A 12,395-nucleotide genomic window follows, 5' to 3' on the forward strand; every position below is an offset into this window, starting at 1 on the left:
ATTTTCCAAAGTGCCTGAAGGCAGGACAAGGAGCAACGGGTGGAAGCTAACCAAAGAGAGAAGCAACCTAGAAATAAGGAGAAACTTCCTGACAGTTAGAACAATTAACCAGTGGAACAACCTGCCTCCAGAAGCGGTGAATGCTCCAATACTGGAAGTTTTTAAGAAGAGACTGGACAGCCATTTCTCTGAAATGGTATAGGGTTTCCTGCCTGAGCAGGGGGTTGGACTAGATGACCTTCAAGATCCCTTCCAACTTTACTATTATTATTATTATTATTATTATTATTATTATTATTATTATTATTATTATTATTATTATTATTATTACTACTACTACTACTACTACTACTACTACTATTACTATTACTATTACTATTATTATTATTATTATTATTATTATTATTATTATTATTATTATTATTATTATTATCAAAATGAAGACGACACAGCCTGGCAGGAATAACTTACACGGAATATCTGCAAGTGCAGGTTATGTTTAGCTTAAAGACAGACAGACTGTGGAGAAACAATATAGTTATCTGGCAGAAGACGGGGCAGAATCATCTGGTTTTTCCAGAAGATGGAACCAGAAACAAAAGAGTTTAAACGAAGCAGATTTTGGTTGGGATATCTGAAAAAGTTTCCTTTTGATCAAGCTTTACAAGAATGGAATTGATTTCCTTAGGGGATGGGGGGCTTTCCTACGCTGGAGGTCTTTAAGCCATCTGTCAGGATGCTGTAATAGTGGATTCTTGCAGTGGGAGGATTTGGACTAAGTAATTTCTGATATCTCTGCCAACCCTTGTCTTTTATAAATCTATGATCTGTGGGAGAACCAAAGGCACTCCCTTGTTCCAAGAAGATCACAGTGAGCTTGGTATGCTTTTCTCTCTGTAGAATAAAGAAGCAGAGAACATCCATCCATTCCGTCTGCCAGAAAGAACAGTGAAGTTAAGCAAACATCACCTATGCATCTAATTTTCATGGAGATGTCCTCAACGGAAAAAGCATGTGGGTTTATTTGGTCTTCGGCACACACTTTTCTTGATAGCAATAAAAAAAATAGGATTGCCAGTCTACACTCTACAACTGGACCTTCTCGGTTGTCTCCCGTCCAGCTATTAGCCAGTTCTCACAGTGCTTAGCTTGGCATCTCAAGGCCTGTTTAGCCTACCACATGCTGTAGTGTACCTACAGAAAATGAGATACAGTGGAAATTCAAGCATTTACCTGTGGACTTATTAGAAGCCCTCCGACGAATTTCAGTTACCATTAATCGTGATACTTGTGTTGTGAACTGAAGGAGATCTGAAAACTTTTCTATCATTGTACTTGGAGGTGCATTTCCAAATACCTGCAGAGAGATGAAAAATTGCTAAGTAACATGCATAAATCAGAATTCAAATTAATCTGACATAAATAAGAAAACGTGCAGTTCAACAACATGGGTTCAGCATTATTATTGAAACATTCCAATTAATGAGTTGTGCAGTGATGGTGCAGTGGTTAGAACGCAGTACTGCAGGCTGACTCTGCTTACTGCCAGGAGTTCAATCCTGACCAGCTCAAGGTTGACTCAGACATCCACCCTTCTGAGGTCGGTAAAATGAGGACCCAGATTGTTGGGGGCAATATATGGACTCTGTAAACCGCTTAGAGAAAGCTGTAAAGCACTATGAAATGGTATACAAATCTCTGCGCTGTTGCTAATGAACGATTCTTTTGCTATGTTCCAATATATTCACACATATAACCCTTAAATGTTAATACACAAAATTAGGGCTTTATTCTTTATTATAGACTATAATAACCTCTTCTGTCACTATGTTCTGGTCACTTTTTATATTTTCCCCCCTCCTTTTTAATTTTAAGATGCTTAAGAGTAATCAAACAGTCGGTGACCTTGAAATTTGAATGAATTATTAAATGAATAATGACCAAATGAAAAATAGCCACATCTATAAAAGCTTTCCTTTAAGCTATTTCTAAATATTGTCTTGGGTAAAAGGAGAGGAAATCTGAGAATTGTAAGTAAACAAAGAGAGAAGCAGACCTTTTTTGCTATTAGTTCTCTGTAACAATGAGGGCTTTCTGGTTCTTTTTCTTTTTTCTAAATTCCTCAAGCAAAGGCGACCTTAGCCACGTATTATATTATTACTCCCTATCCTTAGATCCAGTGGTGGGATTCAGCCAGTTCGCACCAGTTCGGCAGAACCGGTAGCTAATTTTTTGTTGCCCAGGCCCAGAATGGACTTCCAGAAGTGGCATCCACACATAGAACCGGTTGTTCACATATTTGAATCCCACCGCTTAGATTCCCTATTTCTGAGAAAAGTGTACCACTGAATAACAGAATAACAAAGTTGGAAGGGACCTTGGAGGTCTTCTAGTCCAAACTCCTGCTCAAGCAGGAAACCCTATACCATTTCAGACAAATGATCGTCCAATCTCCTCTTAAAAACCTCCAGTGTTGGAGCATTCACAACTTCTGGAGGCAAGTTGTTCCACTGATTAATTGTTCTAACAGTCAAGAAATTTTTCTAGGTTGCTTCTTTCCTTGATTAGTTTCCATCCATTGCTTCTTGTCCTGCCTTCAGATGCTTTGGAGAATAGCTTGACACCCTCATTTTTGTGACAGCCCCTGAGATAATGGAACACTGTGATCACTCCTAGTCCTTCTTTTCATTAAACTAGACATACCCTATTCCAGCAACCGTTCTTTATATGTTTTAGCCTCCAGTCCCATAATCACCTTTGTTGCTCTTCTCTGCACTCTTTTTAACGTCTTAATAACTTTTTTACATCGTGGTGATCAAAACTGGATACAGTATGCCAAATGTGGACTTACCAAGGCAGTATAAAGTGGTATTAACACTTCATGTGATCTTGATTCTATCCCTCTCTTAATGTAGCCTAGAACTGATGTTAATTACATAGTTAAGAGCCAAAATAATTTTTCTCTATGAGTTTTTGTTTTCATTTACCTATTTGACTTATGTAGCCATGACCTCAAAACCCTGGGCAACAATAATTGGACAACAGTCTCCCATGTATCAACTTTCTACTCTGTTGGGCTCCAACTTTGTTCTACCCCAACCCTTGCAAAAAGAATACACATAGTCCTCAACTTACAACAATTTGTTTAATGACTGTTCAAAGTTACAATGCACTGAAAAAGTGGCTTATGACCATTTTTCACTCTTATGACCACTGCAGCATCTCCATGGACACAATGATCAAAATCCTGACATTTGGCAATTAGCATGCATTTATGACGGTTGCAGTGTCCTGGGGTCACGTGATCACCTTTTGCTTCTGACAAGCAAAGTCAATGGGGGATCCAGATTCACTTAACCACTGTGTTACTAACTTAGCAACTGCAGTGATTCCCTTAACAACTGTGGCAAGAAAGGTGGTGAAATGGGGCAAAACTCACTTAACAACTGATCTTGCTTAGCAATGGAAATTTTGGGCTCAGTTGTGGTCATACGTCAAGGACTACTTGTATCTAAAGAACTGCCAAAATCTAACTATGGTATTATCATTACATACACAACAATGTGAAGTCCCAGCTGCCAGTTCCTTAGCAGGTGTTGATCTTCAAGTTCTTCCCGAGAATCTAAAATGTCATAACATATTGGTGTAATGCAGATCCAAGCACTGAGGCCTTTTGTAATTGACAGATGGAAACTGTGTCAACACACAGATTTTCTAAGTATCATTCAAGGCTTTTTGGTATGGTACACACAGTATGTCAATAACCACTGCGACCATTGCTGCCGGTTTATGCCGTAAGCTTTCACCTTTGAGTATTATCTAGAACAGTGATGGCGAACCTTTTAGAGACTGAGTGCCCAAACTGCAACCCCAAACCCACTTATGTATCGTCGGGTGCTGGGTGGGCGTGGCCCATTGGGTGGATGTGGCCCATTGGGTGGGCGTGGCTGCGGTGGTAACGGCAGACTGGGTGGGACTAAAAAGTTCAATCAATCAATTCCAACTTTGCGAGATCTTTTTTTTTCTCGCGAGAAGTTGAAATTGATTGATTGATTGATTGAACCTTTTTTTTTTTTGCACATGGCGGTGGAGGCCTAAAGCTAAAAGGTTTTACAAAACTCAGCTAAAGGTCTAGGACTGGGGTGATGGTGTGGGTGCCCACAGAGAGGGCTCTGCGTGCCACCTGTGGCACGTGTGACATAGGTTCGCCACCACGGATCTAGAAACTACTAAAACTCTTGTGTCTTTGCGCATCAATTTTTCGCCTGAACTGCGAGATGGGCAGAAAATAAATTTGAAGAACAAACAAATAAATTATTTTTGAACCAAGGTCCCCCCAATGGGCTAATTTACAGAATGCATCCAAGACCCATGACTCTAATGCTGTGGGGTAGAGCTGAGCTGAGGGGTGAAGTGAGGAGACTGGCTAGTTTTGAATCACTGATGGGGGAAGGAACCAGTGAAGAACAGATCCTCCCTATACCTTTCAGTGCTTATCTAGTAGTTTCTGTAGGGAAGCAGCAATAAAAATACCACTCTAATCAGTGCTTTGGGGCCAGTTCTGGGCCAGTTGAAATTTCCCACTAGTCTTCAAGGGCAGTCCCATGTAAAGCACTTTGCAGTAATCTAGATAGAAAGTTGGACCATAAGAAAGGCTGAGCAACAAAGAATTGAGGCCTTTGAACTATGGTGCTGGAGGACTGGACTGGACTGGACTGCAAGGCGTTCAAACCGGTCAGTCCTAGAAGAGATCAACCCCGACTGCTCTTTAGAAGGCCAGTTCCTGAAGTTGAAATACTTTGGCCACCTAATGAGAAGGAAGGACTCACTGGAGAAGAGCCTGATGCTGGGAAAGATGGAGGGCAAGAGAAGAAGGGCACGACAGAGAATGAGGTGGCTGGATGGAGTCACTGAAGCAGTAGGCGTGAGCTTAAATGGACTCCAGAAGATGGTAGAGGGCAGGAAGGCCTGGAGGAACGTTGTCCATGGGGTCCCGATGGGTCGGACACGACTTCGCAATTAACAACAACAACAACAGATAGGAGGCATGAAGCATGAGTGACCAAGGCAGTTATGTTAAGCCTCACAATTATTGTTGTTGTTGTTGTTGTTGTTGTTCAGTTTGGCACCATCATTTTGTTAAAAATAGTCACAACAACGGAGATGACCACCTGCATTTATTAAAAAGTAGACTAGGAAAAAAAAATGAAGAGCAGGGCTTTGAAATTATCTTTAGGTTGGTACATTTAAAAAGACAGGAGAGCACATTTCTTCAAATTGATCGCCTCCCTTCTTAAATGAAAAGCACTTCAATCTATTTACTACTGCAGCTGCAATACAAACATGGCATTTATTTCAAGCCAATGCTTATGAATACTTGAGTTATTTATTTATTCATTTATTTAAAACCATTTTAAGCACCCCCATAGTATACTACATAGGAATTATGCCGGCCTTCAAAAACCTTAAAATGCCTCATTAAGTACTCAGGGCTGAACAACTAAAGCAGCGGTGAAAGCACAACACATTATGAGCCAACGTATTGTTTACTAGTACGCTCTTCAGTAGCTCTTAATTTTAAAAAAAAGAAGAAAGAAAAAGCATTTTAGGAAACTGCTATATAGAGCTTTCCTCAAAAGGACAAAGAACCCCACACAGCAATAAACTGCACTTAAATATCAATACAGGCAGTCCTCAGTTTACGACCGTAATTGAGCCCACAATTTCTGTTGCTAAGCGAGGCAGCTATTAAGCGGATTTTGCCCCATTTTACGACCTTTCTCACCACAGTTGTCAAGTGAATCACCACAGTTGTTAAGTTAGTCGCACAGTTGTTACGTGAATCTGACTTGATTTTCCATGGATTTTAGGGGTCAGAAGGTCAACTCAAGGGGATCACATGACCCCCGGGACACTGCAACCGTCATAAATATGCGTCAGATGCCAACCATTTGAATTTTGAGCACATGACCGTGGGGATGCTGCAATGGTTTGTTAAGTGTGGAAAAAATGGTTATAAGTCACTTATTTCAGTGCCCTTATAAACTTCGAATGGTCATGAAATGAACTGTTGTAAGCCGAGGACTACCTGTAAATGTATATAAATAAAAATAAACAGCAGAAAAAAAATTAGATTATTGAATTTCTATTTTGCCCACTTCTTCACAAAAGAGCAAAAACAAATTGGGTAGGAATATGAAAGAAGACAGCTATTGCCATAGAAAGTTTTTATGAATTTTGGGGAACGTTCTATGCAGGACACAGTAGTAAATCTAGCTTCAACTGACAGAATGCTTGAAAGCAATCTGGATCCAATTCTGCCCCAATCGAATATCCCTTATCTTAAATCCATTATTTGATTTTATCTCCATAAGAGGAAGTGCATGCATTCTATACAAATAGGCAAAATTCCCAATGACACCATGAACAGGGAAAAAAAACCCATCACAACTATTAGTTGATCATATGCATTATTATATTCCATCTATTGGGACTGCAAGCAAATATAGTTTTGTCTTTTCCTCGTGGAACAGAAGGTAAAGCAGTAACCAGAGACAAAAATTTTGCAACGTCTGAGGTGGTAAAATCAAAATTATCTGATTTTGGGGAAATTACAATATGCACAAGACTAATACAGATATTTGTTCTTATACAGTAGAGAAAAATTTCAATTATTTATCAATCGCTGCTTCCATGGAGCTTGGGCATTAATTTTTAAAAGTGTGCTTGGTGTCTTTACATAATCATTAGCAGAAATCCAAAAGGTCCATCAGAATTGCATAGATGCTTTTCTAAGCACAGAGAAATCTTCACTGAATAGATTGTATGGGCTATGTAATCCAAAGTTTAGTATATTCTCCTATAGATAAATAACCCTTTATTGTCATTTTTCCTGTGGGCATAACGGTACACATCAAAAATGAAATTTAGTTGCTTGCTCTCAAAGTGTACATATACACTACACACATTTAAAACATACTATATACAACATATGTATAGACCTTTACATGTAACATATAAATATTAATCTGTCCATCTTGAATACATAACGGAAGGAGGAAGCTTGAGAGTACACAAGGTTGATACTGTATGGAACAAAACTGTGACTGAATCTGAATGTTCTGCTTCGGATACCACGGAGCCCCCTCCTCCCAGAAGGTAACAAGGAAAACAGGTCGTGAAGAGGATGTGTGGTGTCCCAGACAATCCTACGGACCCTGCTAAACAACGCTTCTATGCTATGTCCTGGATGGAAGGGAGGGAACTGCCAATGATCTTTTCGGCCATCCTCACCACTCTCTGCACCGCCTTCCTGTCTGAAGCAGTGATGCTTCTAAACCAGACTGGGATGCTCTCGATCATCCCTCTGTAGAAAGTGGTAAGGACAGGGGAAGGAAGATGTGCTTTTCTCATGCGACACAGAAAATGCAGGCGCTGCTGTGCCTGCTTCACCAGTGTCTTGCTGTTGAGCGAACAAGCCAGTCTACTTGTTAACTGTACGCCCAGGAATTTGATGCTGGTAACCATCTCCACAGGTGATTATTATCCTGATTGTTACAATCGGATATCTCTTAATACCATTAAATTAGTTTTGAAATAAATAAGAACAAAACAAAACTGAACATTGCTTACTTATACCGCCTTGTTTCTAGAGAGATGTAAAACCTCTGATTTAAATCATTTCATCTTATAACAACTGAATGAAATCAAAGAAATATTTGAGAATAAAATGGGCAAGAAAAATCTCAATAAGGAATACTATGAATAACCATGCAAATGCAGTTTAACACATACATCCCAATTTGGATTATTGGTTAAGCCACCAGTCTGGAAACCGAGAGACCATAAATTCTAATCCCGCCTTAGGCATGAAAACCAAGCTGGGTGATTTGGGGCCAGTCAGTCTCTCTCTCAGCCCACCCTACCCCGCAGGGCTGTTGTTATGGGGAAAACAGGAGGAGGAAGGAGCATTAATATTTTTGCCACCTTGAGTAACTATAAAGCTAATAAAAGAGGGATAAGAATCCAATAAAGAAATAAAATAAATAATGGGCACCATTGGTTGAATGCTTACTAAAAATTAGAAAACGGAGCACTTGTAAGAAGTGCAAAGAATGGTGGAAAAAATAATGATGACAGCGTATGGTCTGTGGGAGAAGCACACGCTTTCATGTAGCTACTTTATATAGAAGTGAGAGTTTTCTGAGAGAAAAAAGCTAAACTGAATAGAGTGGTGATGACGTGTAAGAAGTCTACTTGGTAAAAGAGGAGAGAGGGTGAAAAACAAACAGGCGCTGAAGGAATATAAACTCAATATAAATGTGAATAAACAATATAAAAGATACACGTTCATGTTATTTGGTAATACAGAAAGAATAAGTGACGAGACCGAGAGCTGTTTAAAGAGCAAAATAGCCCCGTGTGAATTAATATGAGGATGTAACAGAAGCAAGAACGCCTTGTAGAGACAAAACAGGGAAAGTCATATTAAATTTTGTCACATTGCCTGTACAATTAGGCAGACTTTGATTATATACTGATAACCCACCATTAATTGTAATATTTTATCTGGACATAATAAAAACATTCATATTGAACGGTGTTAATGTAAATTAGACTTAACCAGGTTTCCTTTTTCTCTTATCTCCAGTTTATTTATTTTTTTACTAATTCTTATTTGCTTTATGCTATTTATCCCAAAAAAAGGAACAGAGTGATAGGCAAAGAATTGAGGCCTCTGAACTATGGTGCTGGAGAAGACTCCTGCGAGTCGCCTGGACTGCAAGGCGATCAAACTGGTCAGTCCTAGAGGAGATCAACCCTGACTGCTCTTTAGAAGGCCAGATCCTGAAGTTGAAACTCAAGTACTTTGGCCCCCTAATGAGAAGGAAGGACTCACTGGAGAAGAGACTAATGCTGGGAAAGATTGAGGGCAATAGAAGAAGGGGACGACAGAGAATGAGGTGGCTGGATGGAGTCACTGAAGCAGTAGGCATGAGCTTAAATGGACTCCAGAAGATGGTAGAGGACAGGAAGGCCTGGAGGAACGTTGTTCATAGGGTCGCAATGGGTTGGACACGACTTCGCAACTAACAACAACAATGATGGAAAATGATGGAAAACCCTACCTAATAAAGGAGAATATTTGTAGCTCAGGGCTGACATGAAGGGTCCTGGATGCTCTCTGAGCTTGATTGTTTTCTTGCAGATGTTTCATTACCCAAACTAGGCAACATCATTAGTGTTAGTATTGCGTAATGAAATATCTGCAAGAAAACAACCAAACTCAGAGAGCATCCAGGACCCTTCAAAACACTACTGAAAAAGAAAGTTTTATCTATTTATTTGATTTAAATCCTGCCCTTCACTCAGGAGCTACAAAGTTTTACTGTAAGCAGTTAAATTTGTGAATAAGACTAAATTCAAAGGTCAACCTAATTTAAAAAAAAAAACTTTGAAAATTCAAGTTGATTTTTATGTTTATTTTGATTGATTTGCAGGACACTTTGTTACTAATCATCAGCAATATCCATTACTCATCCTGTATTTCTGTCTGCCAGTATTTATTTTCCATTTCTTCTCATCTGTTTTCTCCAATTCTTGTAAACCAGGAGAAAAGCATCTGAAGGCACTGAAGTGGTCACAACCAATGTAAATTTAAACTCAGTTCCCAGATTATTGTTTTCACATTAGTACTTTGCAGTTCATTTTCATGAAAGAAAATGGGAAAAAAGGGAAATAGAGTCAGAGAATAATTTATATCCTACTCAGCCACTACACACACACACACACACACACACACACACACACACATAGTGTGTATGTGTATACACATATAATGTACATATACATATACACACAGAGAGAGAAAGAGAGAGATTGAGAGGAGAGAGGGAGGGAGGGAGGGAGGGAGGGAGAGAGGAGGGAGGGAGGGAGGGAAGGAAGGAGAGAGAGATTGAGAAGAGGGAGGGAGGGAGGGAGTATATTTGTAGCATTACAGCATACCTGTCAATGTCTGTTTCTAAGTGGCACAGACACAAATCACTCCGAAGTTTTCATTTTTGTCTTACAAATGACCTGTGGGAATCCACTTCCATTACAGGTTGGATGCTCAGAGGAAATTGACTTAAATAACAGTAAAGACAATCTGCAATGTTTTATCCCATGTCTAAAATCATACTCAAAAAAGCCTTACCCTGTTAAAAACTGGTAGCATCATGTAAAGCTTCTCTTCCTGTTCCTTTTGAGTCATATGCCGAGGAGGATGACACAATTCGGTAAACAGCCGACGCAGATGCATTAATCCTAGAGCGTTATCTTGAGGACTACATTCCTCTTGCCGAGGTCGACCCATTATCCTTTTTACCATATTCATCTTTGCTTCTTTCTGAAAGATCCCTTTGATCCTGTTCAGCAAGAAAAAGAACAAATGTTTTTTTTAAAAATATATACATCCAACTCCTCCATTTCATATATGTCATAAGCAGCCTCTTCTCTATGCCAAAATGTGACAAGCAAAGTGTCCATCTATAACAGACATGTCAAACACAAGGCCCGGGGGCCGGATGCGGCCCGCGAAGTGGTTTCATGTGGCCCGCAAAGCCATCCTGGAAACAGTGAGGGAACGGCCCCCGCTGCCTTGGCCCTGGCCCAGGCCGGACGGCCAGGAGCCAATATACAATTCTGTGGTGGCCATCTATGCTGAAACGCATTCAGTCTCCCTCTGACTTTGCCCTGGTACCCATCATGAACAAACTGGCTAAGGAGAGCAAGCACAACAGCAGCAGCCTTGAGGAGGAGGTAAGTGCAGCTGGGCACCCCCTTGGGGAAGTAGGACTGGGCTTGGTGCCACGGGTGCTTGAGGGCCAGGCTGGGCATTTGACCTCTGCTGCCCAGAGCTCCGGGCAGCCCAAATCATCCAGCCCCCCCCCCACATGAGAGGAACAGTGAGGCTCCTCCAGTGGGCCATGCCTTGGCACTTGCCCTGGTCCCACCCCCTTCTGCCAGAGACCCTCAGATCTGTCCCACTCCTGCCCAGGTCCCCACAGGCACCATTGACGCGAACGATGTAGAGCTGGCCATGCCTACCCAGTAGGCCACACCCATTCCCTCCATGCCCACCCAGTAGGCTGCACCCACCCTGGCCACACCCACCCGGCCCCCTGAGGGCAACCGCAATGCTGATGCAGCCCTCAATGAAATTGAGTTTGACACCCCTGATCTATAACAAACTAGTTTGGACACATTTTCAATGGCAAACAATAAAAATGCTATTGAATGAATAATCAACTAACATCCCATGTGATCAAGGTTTCAAGCCACATTTCCATAACTAAACTGTTGGCAATATATGAGTTACAGATGCAGCACATCTAGAGACTATTGATTTGAGGGAAGATGTTTGAAACAATTAAGTTTAATCTGCTGGGTGAGAACTAGGTCTGCTAAGATTTATTCCAATGGGAGTTGCCAAAATCACCAAAATGCCCTTATCATCAACCACGTCTTATTTATTTTACTTTATTTTATTAGATTTGTATACTATCTGAAATTCTACACAGCTTACTGAGGTTCCATATAAAATACAATACTAAAGCAGTACAATAATTAAAATACAATTCCAACCCAACTAGTAGATTACGTAAGTAATAAGCTAAGATTCATTGAATGGAACAGGGCGCTGCTGATTGCAGTAAAGTCCCAAAGACCTTCTGGGAGACCCAAGTTTTGACTTCCTCCCCAAAAGCCTTGAGGAACTGGTAGCCATCTCACCCCCAAGAGCAAGTTCTTCCAAAGGGGAGCTACAATACAGACTGCTCATTATAAGTTCCCTCCTCCTCTCTAATTGTTCAGGTAGAATAGGGAGAAATTGCTAGGGAAACGCTTTGCAGCAAGAACCAAGACCTTGAGCTAGAAGCCTACTATAGTAGAGTTGTAACATGGCAGTATCATGACTGACAACACAGCAAGTGTTCTGAACTAGCTGAAGTTTTGAGCAGCCTTTAAGGTCAACCCCATACACAGCAGATTACATTAAGTTAACCTAAAGGTAACAACAGAATGAGCATTTAGTACAGTGGTTCTCAACCTTTTTAATGCTGCGACCCCCAACCGGTCGTAAGTCGAGGACTAAACCGGTCGTAAGTCGAGGACTACCCAACCGGTCATAAGTCGAGGACTTTCCCTGCCCGGGAGCGCCGCGCATACGTGGTTCCGCCCCCTGCGCCGGCCGAGGCGTAGCTGGCAAGCGGCAGAGACGGAGCAGGCCGACCACCAGCTGGCCCAGCCCAAGGGAGGTAAGGCACCCGCCGGAAAAGGGGAAAAAAATGGCAGACAGCCTTGCTTGGCGACCCCCGTGAAATGGTCGATCGACCCCAAATGGGGTCGCAACCCAT

At 41.1% G+C, this 12,395-nt stretch overlaps 1 protein-coding gene across 1 annotated transcript in view; it reads right to left on the reverse strand.

Moving 5' to 3' along the window:
- WDFY3 (WD repeat and FYVE domain containing 3) overlaps window positions 1-10,399 on the reverse strand; it is a 117,889-nt gene extending 107,490 nt beyond the window's left edge. Inside the window, exons 1-2 of the mRNA XM_015832379.2 lie at window positions 10,196-10,399; window positions 1,234-1,357 (exon numbers count right to left, since the gene is read on the reverse strand). Coding sequence (XP_015687865.1) covers window positions 1,234-1,357; window positions 10,196-10,375 — 304 coding nt within the window. The 5' untranslated portion in view covers window positions 10,376-10,399. The remainder of the gene's footprint in view (window positions 1-1,233; window positions 1,358-10,195) is intronic.
- Between the last annotated feature and the right edge of the window lie 1,996 nt (window positions 10,400-12,395).

This window comes from Protobothrops mucrosquamatus, unplaced genomic scaffold (assembly GCF_001527695.2).
Source record: "Protobothrops mucrosquamatus isolate PMUCROS unplaced genomic scaffold, P.Mucros_1.0 scaffold3, whole genome shotgun sequence".
NCBI lineage: Eukaryota > Metazoa > Chordata > Lepidosauria > Squamata > Viperidae > Protobothrops > Protobothrops mucrosquamatus.